Source organism: Rattus rattus, chromosome 1, assembly GCF_011064425.1.
Source record: "Rattus rattus isolate New Zealand chromosome 1, Rrattus_CSIRO_v1, whole genome shotgun sequence".
In the NCBI taxonomy this organism is placed as follows: domain Eukaryota; kingdom Metazoa; phylum Chordata; class Mammalia; order Rodentia; family Muridae; genus Rattus; species Rattus rattus.
In genome coordinates this window covers 8,422,956-8,439,606 of record NC_046154.1, presented here as the reverse complement: position 1 = coordinate 8,439,606, position 16,651 = coordinate 8,422,956, and the positions used below count along the sequence as shown (strand labels likewise).

Here is a 16,651-nt window from a genome sequence, read left to right as displayed (position 1 = left end):
GCAACCCGAGGCAGGTTAGCCCTCCACAGTCCACAGTAGAGAGGCCTGCTTGAGTTCCGCTAGCATTTTTATTCTGCCGGTCTGGAAGAACATTTGGCTCTCTCCATGCTGAGCACAAAAGCTTTAAGCGCTGTGACCCTTGATTAGTCCTGGACTGGGTAAGAGGTTGGTCCTGGTATGAGGCCCTTCCGGGTTTGGCCTTGCTTCTTGTCCTCAGTTTCTGCAGTGAGATGTAGAAGGGTCTTCAAGTCTGCCAGGTGTGAGCACAGCTGGGCGAGAGCCCAGTGGGAAGATCTCCGCTCACACCCGGCTCTGATGAGAGGCGCAGGGTCGGGTGCATCGCTCGCTGTCCCTGCCACCTCAGCAGAATGCAGAGCAGCCTGCATAGTGCTCTGTGCAGCAGCCAGGGCCTCACAGACTTGAGAAAAACCTTTTCCTTCTCTCACTGAGCAGATACTGCTGGGTTGAAAAGAATGGATACTTAGTATTTCAGCCGTCTGTTGATCCTTGAGTACAGCTCTATCTTCCCAGGTCTCAGAAGGCCTCCTTCCTTCACAAGTACACAAGGGCACAGAAGCACACTCGTTATCAGGCCAGGCAAGCTGGTCCCCCACAGTGGCCATGGTGTTGCTAAACTCGCTGGCAGTTTGCTGTACTAGGGCAGGTCTTCACAGGGTGGTTGGTAATGCCAAGCTGGAATCCAGCAGGACAGAAGTCCACATGAGTGCTGACCTGGGACTTGATGCTGGCAATGGCAGAATTGGCAGCTTCAGAAACATGGTGACAGTCATGCAGCCTGTGGGGCGGGTGTTGACTTTGGCCACTCATATTTTACTGGTTGGCTAGTGGAAAGCAGGACTGGTGTGCTGTGCCACAGCCTACTGCTGCTGCTGCTGGGCTTCCTCAGCAGAGCTGCTGGGTCAGCAGGTCTGTTCCGGAAGCAGAGCTACTGAGCACGCGTGACTGCTGGGTCGGCAGGTCTGTTCCAGGAGGACTCAAAGGCCCATCAGAAGGGAACTGGGGTGGAGGGTGTGCTCTGGCCAAGAGGGTGGTGAAGGTTAACATGGGTGAGTGCTCAATATTGAGATACCTAGGACCGTGTCAGAGCATGAAGAACAGTCACGTGGGTGGTTAGTACTGTTGTAGGATGCAGCCAGAGCTGGCAAAACCTTGGGGGCTGTGTGAATAGGGAATCAAAACTCGTTCTTGACATGACAGGCATTCATTCTATCAGCAGGGAGGCGACCCCAGTTCCTACACTAAAACTTCTAAGACTCCAGAAGCCTCAAAGACTTGTGCCCTGGGCAGTGTAGTAAGCTGCCAGGAGAGCCTTGAACCAGCCCAGCTGGACGTGGTCTCTGGGCCAGTCTGCAGGCGCCATTGCTGCAGCCAGGACCCCAAGACCACTTCCAAGCTGCAATGGTGCAGACCGACTGAAGGGGTGTGGCTAGAGCAGTGCTCACTGCCACGCCCTCCTGTGCTTGGGTCTCCCGTCATGGTCAGGGTGGGGCCAGTGCCACCCACCCCACAGGGCTGTTGTGGTAAGATGACCTGGACTGCCTAATGAGGTCTTACAGGCTGGAAGCAGGCTTCTGTGTGTGAGAGCAGTGTGCGCTAATGTGTGTTCAGAAAACGCTCTGCCAGCCTGGAAGTAATTTATTTTTAGATTTTTATGGCTTAGTCTTTTGTTGCTCTATATACCAAAGAGGCTTACGGGTTTGCCAGTTAGCGTGTGAGGCCAGTTGGCTCAGGAGCCGCCCTCCTGCCCACCCAGGACCAAGGCGAGCTCTGTGGCAGCGATGCTGTTGTCCACACCAAGCTGCCCAGGCAGGAGTACCCTGGTGGGACATCGGATTTCAGTTCTGAAATATGAGTGGAGACAGACCACACTTCCTGTAGCCTACCCGACTCACTAGGCTGCAGACGGAGGGATGGATTCTTGGCAGCCATACTTCGCTCTTTCTCAATGCATCTAAGCTCGGCTGCCTCCAGCCTCCCATTCCCCTTGAGGGCCATGAAGCTGTCTTGTTGATGGATGGAGAGTAGCTAATGACAGCCCTTGGCATTGTGGGTGGTAAGGCTGGATGTTACATTTGATGTCACCTTCCACCTGCCAGAGGCCAGAAAGGCCAGCCTTATGCCAGGCCCAGAGAGAGGGAGCCCAGCCTTGGGTCTCTTGGTGAGATGCTGCGTGGTACCTTAGGAGTTAGGAGTCGTGAGGTTGCATTCTTTAAAGAGCACGCCAAGGATGTGGGTGGTGGAAGACCAGGCCACCCTCTACACTCCCAGGATGCAGTTGGTAATCCACAAGGGAATATGAGTATTAGCATTCTGTCTAAGCTCCACCCCGCAGTTACCTGGCACCAGCCAGGTGTGCCTGACTCACTATAAAAGGGGCTGCTTGCCCCCTCCTCACTTTGTGTCTCTCTTGTTTTTATTCCCTTCTTGCTCCCTCTCTCTCCCCATTCCCTTCCCCCCCTCTCTTTATGTGCTCATGACTGGCCTCTCCCCTCACCCCCTGCCTGATATAAACTCTAGTCTATACTACACCATCCTGTGGCTGGTCCCTCGGGGAAGGGATGCCTCAGTATGGGCCCGCAGAGGCACCCTCTTCCCCCATTCCTGACTGCACCTCCATAGAACATACACCCCCGCGCTTTATCTTTTTATGAACACATCAGTGATCCTTTCCTGGGCAGGATTTGGCAGGTGCTTGGTTTCTGCTGCTGTGGACTGGAGATGATCTTCACTTTATGAATGTAGCCGTGACCCGTGGCAGCAGAGTTGGGTCGAAGAGGCTTTTCAGGTATTAAAAGGGCTGCCGTGTCCTAGGGTTTCCACAGATTAAGGAATTTTCAGGAGATTGATGTGTCAGAGTGGAGGTTTCTGTGTGGAAAGTGGGTACATTAAAGGGTTGGGGATTTAGCTCAGTGGTAGGGCCCTTCCCTAGCAAACGGAAGGCCCTGGGTTCGGGCCCCCGCTCCGAAAAAAAAAAAGAAAAGAGAAAAAGTGGGTACATTAGATAAAAAAAACTGCTGCTTGGCAGTGGTGAGGCAAGACGCATTGAGAAGGCCCTGTGGCTGCCACAGGCAGTGAGACAGTTTGTAATAGCCTCCTAGCAGGGCAGAAAGCTTCCCAGCCGTGTCTGGTGGGAGCTGCTGCATGGACCTAGGGCGTAGCCTTATCAATTCTTCCCGCTCAGTTACTAACTTGGAGCTGCAGGGTCAAGTCCCTGAGGGCTCAGCAAAGCTCCTTGGTGGCCTCCTCCAAACAGCCAGTGAGGCCTGCTTCTCCCGTGCACCCTCCCCTGCCTTAGGGATCTTTGCTTACAGTGGCAGCAAGATAGAGCCCTCAGCCTTCCCGATGGGGATGAGCCGGCAGCCACCTGGCCATGAAGCTTGTCCCTCGCTCATCCTGAGTGGAGGCAGCTTGTCTGACCCATTGCAAGGAAGGAGAACTATGGAGTAATCACTGTACTCTTCTTTTTACATACAGAAATATTTATTTAAATATATTAAATGGGGTTTTCTTTCACAGATACTGAATATTCTTTCTAATTCTTAAATAAAAGTGTACTTGGTTCACTATGAGCAAGTGTGACTGTGTAGAATGTAGAACTATACCAGTAATCGTGTCTAGAGGAGAGTTCAGCACCATCAGCATCAAATCGTTGGTTCAGGTTGTCTGGCTTTCTTCTGAGCACAGCAGTTCTCAACCTTCCTAATACTGAGACCTCTAATCTGGTTCCTCCTGGTGTGGTGACCCCCAGCCATGAGAGAACTACATTGCTACTTTGTAACTGTAATTTTGCTACTGTTCCGTGTAGTGATGTAAATAACTGACAGGATATGGGATACAGGGCTGCAAAGGGGTTGCGCCCACTGCTGTAGCAGATTTTAGGTACCTGGGAGCAGAGCAGGGTATCACACTGTAACTGTGTAACCAAGTCAAGCTGTGTGTTGTCTTAAGATGTGAATGCAAGGGCATCACTTAGCCCCCCAGAACAGATTGCAGGTCATGAAACTTAAAACTTCTTAAGATTTATTTTTGTATATATTTCACTTGCATGTACATCTGTGTGCTACATACGTGGTACCCATGGAGGCCAGAAGAGGGTGTCAGACGCCCTAGACTGGAGTTAACAGACGGTTGTGAGCACCCTGTGGGTGTTGGGGTTCAAACCCCAGGTCCTCTGAAAGAGCAGCAGTGCTTCTAACCTCTGAACCGTGCCCACAGCCAGTGTACCAGTCTTGAGAAAGCGGACTGCCTGGGCCCAGCTCACTGGGACCCGGTTACTAATCTCTCTCCATGTGGGAAGTCACCCTCACTGGGAGATTTACGTGCTTCCTTTATCCCGTATGTGCGTGGGAGTTAGTTCTTTCCTTCTATGTTGGTTCAGGTTGTCAGGCTTGGTAGCAAGCCCCTTTAGACCCTGAGCCAGCTCTCCACCCCTCATCTCCAGCTTCCAACTTGGGTCTCAGGTGGTCTTGGTTCTTTAGTGAAGTCCCTTCGGAGAGGCCACTCAGGGCCCAGCTGCTTCCACTGGGCTCAGAAGCCTTGTCTCTCTTCTCAGTGGTGCATCCTGGGTCAGTCCTAAAGAACAGTTTGAGTGAGCTGGATGTCACCGACCCAGTCACTTCACTTCACTGGTCCAGCTTTTATAATGGACACCCACTGAGGTGGCTACTGCCTCGCCGCCTGCAGTGAGTCACCCCAGCTCGTGGCTGTTAGCAGCTCAAACACCAGGATATCTAAGCACTTCAGCAGCTCAGACTTGGTGGTGCCCACGACCTGGAGCTGCCTTAAAGCACATCAGCTTGTGTAGAAGCAGGAGACCCTCCTGCTCTGCCTTCAACACGGTGCTCCCAGACAGCCTTGAGTTCAAGGCCTCTTCCTCACACTGACCAACACTTGCCTGTTTCTGCTTTATTGTTCTGGTTTGGAGTGTTCCTATTGCAGTGTAGCCAGTGGCCTTAATCTCCAAGTAGCCCACCTCTATCTCTCTAGTACGGCGGTTAAACGTGTGTGTGTGTGTGTGTGTGTGTGTGTGTGTGTGTGTGTGTGTGAGAGAGAGAGAGAGAGAGAGAGAGAGAGAGAGAGAGATTGTGTATTATACGTTACATACATGTGCATGTAGGAGCCAGAGGTCACCCTAGGGTATTGTTCCTCAGGCCCCAGCCACACTGGGGGTCAGGGGAAGACAGTCTCGCCCCTGGCCTAGAGCTTTTCAGGTAGACAGGCTTTGATAGTGGCCAGCAAGCCCCAGGGTTCCTCCAGTCTCCAGAGATGGGATGACACTCAGCGGTTTGGTTTGGTTTGGTTTGGTTTTGAGACAAGGCCCCACTATGTATATATATTTCCCCCCAATTAAAAATTTAAAAAATTAAAAAAATTTTTTTAACATTTCCTGGCCTCAAACTCAGAAAAGTCCTCCTGCCTCTGCCTCCTGAGTTCTGGAACTAAAGGTGTGCACCACCACGGCCTGGTGTGACACTCAGCAATTTTTTCTTTTTTTAAATTTATGTGTATGAGTACACTGTAGTGTTATCTTCACACACACCAGAAGGGGGCACTGGAGCCATGGCTGTGAGCCACTATGTGTGTGGTTTCTGGGATTTGAACTCAGGACCTCTGGAAGAGCAGCCAGTGCCCTTAACCACTGAGCCATCTCTCCAGCACTCAGCTATTTTTAATGTCAAGTGTTTATAACTGAGCCATCTCCCCAGCCCATTTGTTTTACAATCTAGGTCTTTTATACATTTGTACATTCGCAGGGAAGGGCTGTGGTTCTCGCAGAGTGTTCCAGGAGCCGCCAGCCCAGCAGGTGAGCCTGGGCGTCTGAAGGTTTCTAGGGGCTAATGCTGGCCTTCGAAGGGCTCAGCACACAAACCTTGTTTATCCCAAAGTCTGTCTCTCACCAGATCACTCACTCCAGCTCAGGCTGGAAAGAACCTGCCTTACCTGGCTGGGGTCTCATCATACAGGTTCTGCCGATGTTCTGAGTGCTCAGCCACAGGCCCCTGGAACCTGGGTGAGAAAACCATATCCGCTGTGTCAGGACCACAGAGTCACAGCTGGTGGCCTCAGCTCCATACTGCACCCAGACCACAAGGCAGTAGACCAGTAGGCCTTCCGGGGCACACTCACTGCTCTCTCGGTCTGGGATGATTTACCAAGGCTCCTGGAGCTGCTGTAGCATGCAGGCCCTGGCCAGGCCTGGCTCTCACAAGCTATCTGGGTGGTTCGGGTAGACACCTCAGGACAAAAGAATCAGTGGGCCAGGTAATGTGGAGTGACCACGTGCCAAGCCTCATTTAGCTGTCCATACAGGGAGACTTTTGTTGACCTCTGTGGCGAGGCCCCATACAACAGCCTGGGACACAAACCTTTCAGGCAGAGACCCAGACGTGGGAGCTAGTGCAGCTGCTCCACGGGGAGATGAAAGGCCACTGTGGCCAGGGTGGGTCATGTGGTCTGACAGGTGGGCAGAGAGGGGCTCTGGAGAGCTGCCATGCTAACACTTGAGAGGCAGAGGCAGGTGGATCTGTGAGTTAGAGCCCAGCCTGGTCTATACAGTGAGTTCCAGGGTAGCCAGGGACACAGAGAAACCCTGTCTTGAAAAATGAACAACCCAAACTAAGAGAAAAGAAAGAAGAGAAAGAAAAGGCACAGGCGAGAAAAGGAATCAGGCCAGCCTTGGGCTATGACCGCACAGGATGCCATTGACCACAGTAAGGAGTTGGATGTGATGGGGCCATGTCCAGACCTCTGTTGGCCACTGCTGAGCTGACACCCTCGGACACCCTCACAGAGACACCAAGAAGGATGCAGCTGGAGGTGAGTCAGGCACAGGAATGCTAGGGGGCACTGGGGGGTGCACTATCACTTTAGTGCTCTTAAACCAGAGACCTGGGACGGGTATGACAGCTCACCACGGTGCACATGCTTGGGTCACCCAACCTCAGGTTTAGTCCATGGCGTGAGTGTGCATGTGCACACACGGGAGGGGAGGGGGCGGGGTTATGAGTGGGGCCACCTAGGGAGAGAGGGGGAGACGAAGAATGCCTGGGAGAAGCCACCATTCAGGCAGTGGGCTGAGGAGCAGAGCAGCCAGGAACCAGGCGATGGCTGGACACGGGAAAGATGTGTAACCCCCAGAGCCCAGAGAGAGAACAGCACACAGCTCCGTACAGAGGCCTCCAGGGAAGGAAGCCAGAAAAGGACCAAAATCTGAAGGGCACTTCAATGACCCATGGGCCCCCTGCAGGCCTCGCAGGTGTCCCTCTGGTGCACCCTGCAGGCCTAGAGCTGCATAGAGGAACCTGGGTCACCAGCATCAGGGAAATCAAGCGCCTGAGCAAAGACCCATTCCGAGGAAGGGGGCCTTAGCCACAAGCTTCCTGAAGGAGAAATCAAAGCTCTCTACTCAGCCTCAAGTGGCCACACAGTGTCCCCAGGGAACAGCAGGCACTAAGAACAGGGTACCAAAAGGAACTTAAAAGTCAGAGGGGGCCTGCTGCCATGCCGGATTCCCAGAACCCACAGGAATGACTCCTGCTAACTGTCTCGCTTTCCTCCACTCGTGCTCTTTAGCACACGTGTGTGCCTATGGGTAAATGCACGCAAACACAGAATAATTGTTTTCGGAGATTGGGTCTCACTCTTCACTCCTGGCTGGCCTGCAATCTGCCACGTAGACCAGGTTGGCCTCAAACTCACAGAGATACACTTGCCTCTGCCTCCTGGATTTGTGCACTTAAAGACACAGGCTAGGGTCTGCGGGCTCTGAGAAGAGTAAGGTCACGCACGGTAAGTGGTTAGGAATCGGAACTCAGCCAGTTCCTTAGCACAGCAGCTCCTGGACCTGGTCTGCCCAATTAACACTTTCTAGGAGTTTTTCTTGTTTTGTTGAAAAGTCTGGCTGTGTGGCGAGGCTATCCTCCGGCTCACAGCAATCCTTCTGCCTCAGCCTATAGGGTACTCCACCACCCCTAAGGCAGACCTTTGCAGATTCTAATACTTGGCTTGCCAGACCCTGATGGCCTGGCCTGCCGGCTTCCCCACTGACATCTTTCCCATTTGTCCTCACCTGGGCTCCAGTCGTTCCTTCACCCTGGCAATGGAGCGGATGTAGGGCGTGATCTGCTTGGTGATGGTGGTGAGATAGGCATTCTCCTGCTTCAGCTGGAGAAGGTCATGGAGCTGGGCTGTAAGGTCAAGAGGCCAGACTTGGCTGTTGGTGTTAGGTTCTTGCTCCCAAGCCTGGCACCACCTAGAGATGCTAATTTAAAGTAACATCTATGATCAAAAGAAGCAGCAGGCGGTGTGGACATTCCACTCACTGGATCCTAACCCCAGATGCAGGTGTGAAGCCAAAACACTGGAAGAGCAGGGGTGTGCCTGAACGGACGCCCCTGTGTGTGTGTTAGTGACTGACCGGCCCCTCCCCTACTCCCATCCGGATTAACACTGAGCACTACAGCCAGGGACCTTCATAAATCTCCTGCTGGGTAGCTACTCGCTGGTAGGAGTCTTCCCAAATCTGAAAGAGAAGAGCTGGTTGAGGTCGGGAGGAGACTTTTCACTGCCGGTGTTTCTGCTCCGGGAGCCACACAGCCACACACACCAAGCTGGTCCGCATATTTCTCAGGAGCAAAGCCTCCAGCCGTAGAACTCCCAGCATGAGGGTCTGGCAAGATACCATGCCAGGTACTCTCCCGGCTTCCGGCCGCGTGCCTTTTGTAGCCAAGGCTAGATCGAGCTCCTGGGAGAGGTTACCTCTTGGAAGATGGCTCTCAGGCCTTCCATGGAGGCATACTCAGAAGCGATCCGCGTGTCCAGCAGCAGGGACCTGTGCAGGATATCCCCCATGATCTCCGCCTTGATGAGGGAGTGGTGCTTGGTGAGGTCTCGGTGCAGTTCCTGGACCTGGTCCTTCAGGTTCTGCACCTCCAGCTGCAGACCCTGTGGCCGGAGATGAGAGGGGGCGTGGAGACTGCCGGGTCCTCCGGTGGGGACTGAATCTTAACGAAGAAGGGGTGGGGACTCACAACCCTACTGCTGCCCAACCCCCTCACCCGATAGGAATCCTCATAATGGCGGCAGTGCTCCGTGAAGGGTGTGTCCTCGCCCTCGGCCAGGAGCACCTTCGTGCTAATGAAACGGTGTGGCGAGGGTTTCTGGACAGGTGACCCTAACATTTTTCCCACGGGGGAGGGACAGCTCTGTGTCTTCAACACCTTGGGGCTTGAGCCCCCTGCCAACCTGCGGAGAAAGCCAGTGTGCATAGGGAGAGGGTTGGTCTTCCCCTCCTCCGACTCCCTTGGCTGCTCAGGGAGCCACAGGCCCGTCAACCCACCTGCAGGATGGAACCTCTGGAAACTCTCAGGGGCCCCTAGCAAGGCCAAAGGAAGGGCAACCACGTGATTTGGTGGTTTCTAAAAGCCACCCGCCCTCCGGTTGGATCTGGGTACACCGAGGTGCTCTCACTCCCGTGACAAGGTCTGAACTAACGACTGGTCTCACTTGCTGGTTCTCTTGGCTCTGGGCTGGAGGGCCCAGCCCTACACATACTGGCTTCACAAGTTCTAATCCCTCCGAGGCTCTGGCTTTCAACTCGGATTCACTGTAACACTCCACGCCCCACCCCCAAAATGTCCTGCCCAGCCTGCTTGAGGAGGCTGTGCAGGAGCTGAGGAGCACCCAGACAGTCTCTCAGCCCTTCCTGACTAAGCTGCTCGCCTGCCCGGGCTTCCAGCGTTCTCAAGAGCTAGTCCACATCCCTCCTTCTCAGGCTGTGGCCTGGTCCGGACCCCAAGTGCGGAACTGGACGCTCTGGAGGGGAAGGGTGGTGCGGGAGCCATTCTCAGCGATTCCGCTCGCCCGCCTGGTTGGCTCACGTGTTGGCGCCGCCCACGGTGGACACAGCCCGGCGGGGCCCCAGCAGCAGAAGCGGCTCCAGGCAGCGCGCGAACTCTGCGCGGTGGTCGCTGTCGATCTGGACCGGGGATTGGGTCATGAACTGCTCTCTCCTAACCCGATGTCTCCCGGCCCCTGCTCCCGACGGGTCGCCCGCGCACCTTGCTGCTCTGAGCCGGTCTTAGACGATGCGGCCGCGTGACTATGCCTTGAAGTCTCTCCATCAGCTCCTGCCACAGGGGAAGAGCAAGGAGGTGGCAGCCAGGGTGGGAGAGAGAAGCGGAGGACTTGGGAAGGCCCGGGAGCTAGTCTAGTGGACGTTTGACCTCGTCTCTCTGAGAAGTTTCAGCCTTCCTCTAGGACTGGTTGAGAAACAGGCCACCCACACCCGTAGGAAGGGAGGTGGGCTCCCGCAGACAGACGCTGCAGTTCGGTGGAACAGAGAGGCTCATGCTCACCGCCCTTTTAACAGGGATTCACCCGGTCTTGTAGTGGAAGGGAAGCCCAGAGCCTCCCCAGTCAGCCTGCAGGCGATGTGAGACGTGCAGCCTCTATGCAGGGCGGACTCTAGTGAGGGCAGGGGAGAGGGGTTCCTGCAGGAGCTGGAGACACTCACATAACCCAGATCCAGAAACTCGGCTTTACTGGCCAAGCTGAGAAAGGAAGAGCAGATGACCAGATGAACCTGCAGGGGGCGCCGGCGGGGGGGGCATGCTCAGTGTCTGGGCTGTGGGCTGTGTCCAGCCCTACACACCCTCAACCTTACCTGCAGGGTGGGCAGCAAGGAGGCCAGGTGGGTCAGCTGTTCCTTGAAGGCTTTGTCCTTCTCTTCATATTGGCTGGGGGAGGGGCAGGCTAGGCTGCGTGGTCTCCGAGGGAGGAGACGCCTGCTCCACCCAGACACTCGGAGGATCTTATTTTGGAATCTACAGCTCTGTCTCTTCGTGTGTGTGTGTGTGTGTGTGTGTGTGTGTGTGTGTGTGTGTGTGTGTGTGTGTGTGTGTGTGTGTGTTCATTGTTCATTGTGTGCCTGTGTGGCAGGATGCATATGAACATGTATACCATATACATATACCATATATCATACACATATACACAAGAAGGTGTCTTCCTTGATAACCTCCAACCTTGCCTTTTGAGACAGCATCTCACTGAACTCAGAGATCACCCATCGGCTAGGCTGTCTGGTCAGTGAGCCCCAGGGGTCATCTTGTCTCTGCTTCCCCAGGGTTGGAATTACAGCTATGGCCGCTGTGCTGTATTATGGGAGGTGTGACTTTGGATCCTTGTGTTCCTGTGGCTTTTACTGACTGCGCCGTTTCCTTAGCTCGGGGTTTTTGTTTTGATTTGTTGAAACAAAGTCTCCTGGGTGGCCCAGGCTGGTTTTGAACTAGCTGTGTAGCAGAAGCTGGCTTTGAACTCCTGATCTGCCCGCCTCTACCTTCTGAGAGCTACAACTACAGGCACGCCACCACCGTGGGCTTCCCACCAGCTGTGGGGTGACGTCCCTGTTTCTCCTTCCTTCCTTCACTGAGAACAACCTGCCCACTTTGGGTGGCAGCCACCTGTGTGTCCTGTCCCCAGGTGAGGTGCGCGGAGCCAGGCCAAGGCTCAGGCTCGGAGCTGGAGGCCAAGGGTAGGGGGCAGGGACTTTTCAGTACTCACCTCTGCACAGTCTGCAGCAGTAGCGCTTTCCTCTCTGCCAGTCTGTCCTGGGAGAGAGAGCCCACCACGGACCTGTGTAGCTGGCTCTGCGGTCCCCTACCATAATGCCTTGGGGCACAGGCACAGACCGCATGCTTAGCACAGAGCTCTACCTCGTGGCCTAAACCCTTTCTCCTTCCTGCATGGCACTGCCTGAGAGCCTAGGCGCTTCCACTGTCCTAAGTGTCACCTATCTGGTGCAGTTTTCTAACGCCAGACTAAAGTAGCCTCTGGCGTCCTCTGGAATTCTCCAGGCAACTGCGGTTAATGCCTAAAAGGCAATTTGACTGAACACCTGGAGCTACACTGTAAACTCCACGAGGGTACCCCGGAAGTTCCTGATCCCGCCCCTCACCTGCATGCTGCCAAAGAGTGCGTGGATGGCAGCCTCCTCCTCAGCGGCGCTGTGCCTCACCTCCTCTACCATGGCCTGTAGCAGCGCGATGGCCTCTTTCGTGGCGGTCTGCAGAGCCTTCACTGCCTGGGAACAGCAGGGTCTGAACTCCGTTTCCCCCGGTTCTCACAGCTCCCACCCCATCTTCAGCTCCTTGGTTCCCGCTCTCACCAGCACTGCCTGCTCCAGCCGCTCGCAACCTTGCACATAAGCTGACTCTAGGTCCACACAGTGGGCCCGGCTCTCCCTGCCGGGAAGCAGCTAATAAGATCCGCTCGGTCCACGCTCCACCCGTTCCCCGCCTGCTCCCACTACCCACCTCTGCATGTCCCGAAAGCAGCGGATGCACAGCAGCGACTTCTTGTCAGTAGAAAACACGATGTAGGGCTCCGAATGCAGCTCTGGGGGTGGGGGGTAGGACGCAGTGGTGAGAGCCGGGAGACATGCCCCTGGTCCCCACCCCTGGCCAAGGTGTGCCTCACTCACTACACTTCTGGATGACGTCCCGGCTGCGCTGGCCCAGGGCTACAATGTCGTGGCGCGCGAACATGCGCGCGCGGTGCGTCTCTTCGCGGCAGCGCGCGCACAGGGGCTGCCCGCAGGTGTTGCAGAAGTACGTGGTCTCTGCGTCCTGGGGACCAGAACTGGCTCAGACAGACCTCTCCTCGGGCTAGAGCTCTAAAAACTCAACTGAATCCAGTACTAGGACCACAGCCACCTCGCGTCGTGGACTGCATCAGTTAAGGGTCCGACTAAACCCAGCTCCTTCCTCCAGTGCCCAGTAGCAGAACTCTAACATTTTAAAAATTACATTTATCGATTCACTTGTGTGTGTGGGTGAGTGCCCAAGTGTCACACCATGTGAGTGGGTTCTGGGAATTAAGGCAGCAAGTGTCCCCACCTGCTGTGCCATCTCCCTGACCCTCTTCACTGGGTTCTTATATACCCAGATTAGGATGAGGGTATTGGGGGCTGGAGAAATGGCTCAGCAGTTAAGAGCACCGGCTGCTCTTCCAGAGGACTTGGGTTCAACTCAGGATGCTCACAATGGTCTGTAACACCCATCCTAGAGGATCTGAGACCCTCTTCTGGCTTCTGAGAACACCAAATACCCACTTGGTACACAGACTTACAGGCAGGCAAAACACCCATACACATAAAAAAAAAAAGTAAATAAAGTTTTTTTTTCTTTTTTTCGGAGCTGGGGACCGAACCCAGGGCCTTGCGCTTAGGCAAGTGCTCTACCACTGAGCTAAATCCCTAACCCCAGTAAATAAAGTTTTAAAAATGAGGGCCCAGGGCTAAGCAAGTGGGTATAAGGAGGGCAGGGATCTCAGAAAGGCAGTTCCCAGAGACAGGAGGCAGAAACTGAAGTAAAGTCTTCCAGGAGAGTGCACAGGCATCAGGTCCTGGCATTGACTCTACAGGCAGGTCCATTGGTCACCTTCCTTTTCCAGCCTGACAAACTAAGTCAAATCACAAGCCTTGGGCCCTGTCTGTCTCCTCAGCTCCCTAAGGGAAACAGCTGTGAATAGAGGCTGCCACCTCAGTGTCTGAGAGGAAGGTGCATGGTGGTGTGGGTCCAGGGACAGTGAGAGGAAGCAAAGGAGGGGAACTATTCATGAGCCTGTCCCTGCACTCGGGTGTCTCTTTGGCCATTGGGAGTGAGAACTCAGTATGGAGGGACATGTATAAGCGCCCTCAGGGGCATCAGGGGCAGCCCCAGGGTTAAGAGGGTGGAGCTTGGGGTAAAGTGACCATAACCATGGCTGTGATCCATTGAACCCTACCCACCACCACCCCCAAGATTTATTTATTTTATGTATTTGAGTACACTGTAGCTGTCTTAGACACACCAGAAGAGGGCATCAGATCCCATTACAGATGGTTGTGAGCCACCATGTGGTTGCTGGGATTTGAACTCAGGACCTCTGGAAGAGCAGTCAGTGCTCTTAACCACTGAGCCATCTCTCCAGTCCCCCTACTTCTCTTAAAAATGCTTTTGTGGGTTTTTTCCCCTGTATGTATGTCTGTGTGGGGGTGTTGTATCCCCTGAAACAAAGAGTTACAGACATTTGTGAGCCACCATGTGTGAGCTGGGATTTGAACCCAGGACCTCTGGGAAAAGCAGCCAGTGCTCTTAATTACTGAGCCAGCCATCTGTCTCCTTAGCTCCCAAACCTCACTTGTAATTTTATCTTTTAACTATCTGTGTGCGGGTACACATGTGCCATTTTATGTGTGTGTAGATCAGAGGACACTCAAACTCAAATCAGTAAGTATTTTTACCCACTGATATCCAGCTCTCCCGATATTGGTTTTCTTTCTTTCATTTTAAAAAAGGACTTTATTTTATTTGCCTGGATGTATGTCTGTGTAACATGTGCATACCTGGTGCCCTTGGAAGCCAGGAAAGAGGGCAACTGATTCCCTTGGGACTGGACTAACAGACAGTTGGGAGCCATCGTGTGGGTGCCGGCAATTGAGCCCCAGTCCTCCGGAAAAGTAGCCGCTCACTTAACCACTGACCCCTCACTCCAGCCCTGAAGCCTCTCACTCTTTACATTGGCAGTCAAGACCATTTCCTCATAGCCCCGCCCCCATCCCCGCCTTGCCTGTCAGCATCCATCCTCATAGCCCCGCCCCCATCCCCGCCTTGCCTGTCAGCATCCATCCTCATGGCCCACGCCCCCATCCCCGCCTTGCCTGTCAGCATCCATCCTCATAGCCCCGCCCCCATCCCCGCCTTGCCTGTCAGCATCCATCCTCATAGCCCCGCCCCCATCCCCGCCTTGCCTGTCACCTTTACTTCCGGGTGAAGCGGTCTCAGCAAGCTAGCTTGAGGTGTATACTCCTTCTGGGCTCTTTCCTGCTCTAGGACCGCCAGACCCCTGCACGTCATTGCATAAGGGCCGGGTGCCATGCCTTCAGAGCCCTGCTGTCTCTCCAGCTACTTACACACAACATTAGCTTTAGGTACCTCCGTGTGCTTAAGTAGTAGAGGATCATCAGAGGTCCCCTAGGCCTGGGAACTGAGCCACTGCTCCCATGATAGCTCACAATTCCACAATGACCTGGGGACCCTAAAGTTAGCTCTCCCTAAGTGGAATGGTGTCAACTCCTGCTCCTACTTGGTTATTGGCTCAAGTTTTGTTTTGTTTTGTTTTGTTTTCTTCTGGATCTTGCTCTCCCTACCAGTGTGAATGATGGTGGGGGTTGGGGGTGGGAAGCATGGTTGGAATCCAAGGGATCCCAGACGGTGGCTGGAGACGTCACAGATGGGTCAGTGTTGTATGTTTTTAGGGTACACGTGGAGTGCAATAAGTGTTAGGGACCATGTAATCTGGCACCCACCGCCTTCTGCTCCCTCACCTGCTTGCTGCACTCCAGGTCACAGTTGGCACAGTGCACAGCCTCCATGCCGTCCCCGGAGCTGTCCACCAGGAACTGCAGCAGCCGGTCCGCTGGAGGGAGGCCACTGGGCCCCTTCACCAGGGTCTGATGCCTGCAGAAAGGCTGCAGCCAAGATCTGGACACCCTTGTAGGAATCTCTCCCCCACTACCCTTCACATTCCAGACAGGAGCTAAAAATAGCAGTGTTGAAGTAGTGGGGTCTGATATAAATACAGCAACCAGCTTGTCCTGAGGGCCCTACCCTGCCCAGTGACTGTGTAAACCTGTCATATTATAAATGGGAACATCGACCCAGCAGACCTCTTATCTCACTGGGACATTCTGAGCGCCCTCACCTCTCCTCCAGCCCTACCCTAGCCCCCTGACTCTGGGAAGCTTGTGGTTAGGGTCACCTAACTGCCTCTGTTAACCTGACTAAGCTATAGGGAGTTTCGGTAATGATAATTCTGTTTACATACTGTTCCCGTCTCTTCTGTCTAGGCTCAGAACCTCACCATCTACACCTAGGCCCTCCCCAGGACCAGGGCAACCTTCACCCTCTCTGGGTTTGGGGCACTTACTGGCACAGTGGGCAGGACAGGCGGCCATCGGTGGCCCGGCCACGCAAGCAGCCAGCACAGAAGTCGTGGAAACAGTCCAGCAGGCACGGGTGCTCGTACTGTGTGTGGCACAGTGGACACACGAGTGGATGGCCACTTGCAGCATCCAGAGCACCTAGGCCCTCCAGAGGCGCAAAAATTGCTCCAGACATTTATGTAGAAGAACAGGACAAGAAGGACAGCGGCTGAGATTCTTGGAGCCCCGGTCAAGTCCCTCTTGGACACGACTTAGCCAATGGCTTTGAGATGCTGTAATGCGAAGCCGGTAGCTCCCCAGTAGGGACAACGGGACTGATTGGTGCCTAGGCCACCGGTCACCTACCTCTCTCATAGTCCCTCGGCTGTGGCTCTGCGGGGAGTGGTTAGCCCTAGAAGGTCAGGTTGCCAGGCTGGGCAGTGCTCCCTCCCCTTCGTCACTTTTCCCACCTCCTCTCCTTTTGCAATTCTCCGCCCTGTGTCCTCTGCGTGACCTGGAGTGATGTTGGTGTTCCTGATCCATAGTCTCGCTGGGCGCCCGGAAGCAGCGAAAAATACGGTACATGGTGAGGATCCCAGACTACACTAAACCTCACGTGAGAATGGAGTGCAGAGGCCGAGGACACCGGGTCCCGGATAGGATCTT

General features: G+C 54.4%; 1 protein-coding gene across 1 annotated transcript; it reads right to left on the bottom strand.

Moving 5' to 3' along the window:
• Window positions 1-4,024: 4,024 nt before the first annotated feature.
• Rnf207 (ring finger protein 207) lies at window positions 4,025-16,412 on the bottom strand. Its single transcript, XM_032893852.1, has 17 exons — window positions 15,991-16,412; window positions 15,389-15,521; window positions 12,503-12,647; window positions 12,336-12,417; window positions 12,188-12,263; window positions 11,978-12,103; window positions 11,584-11,630; window positions 10,685-10,757; window positions 10,535-10,603; window positions 10,080-10,148; window positions 9,900-9,997; window positions 9,078-9,264; window positions 8,779-8,964; window positions 8,491-8,542; window positions 8,090-8,207; window positions 5,962-6,027; window positions 4,025-4,593 (listed from the first exon to the last, which is right to left on the bottom strand). Exons 1-17 carry the CDS (start codon window positions 16,179-16,181, stop codon window positions 4,404-4,406), a joined length of 1,908 nt encoding a protein of 635 aa, XP_032749743.1. The 5' UTR covers window positions 16,182-16,412; the 3' UTR covers window positions 4,025-4,403.
• Window positions 16,413-16,651: the final 239 nt, after the last annotated feature.

Coding starts and splice junctions, on each gene's coding strand:
- Rnf207 (XM_032893852.1), bottom strand. CDS start 16,181: ATGTCTGGAGCAATTTTTGCGCCTCTGGAGGGCCTAGGTGCTCTGGAT. Junction 8,965..9,077: donor ATTATGAGGATTCCTATCGG/GTGAGGGGGTTG, acceptor CTCCGGCCACAG/GGTCTGCAGCTGGAGGTGCA. Junction 8,543..8,778: donor TGAGAGCCATCTTCCAAGAG/GTAACCTCTCCC, acceptor CTTCTCTTTCAG/ATTTGGGAAGACTCCTACCA.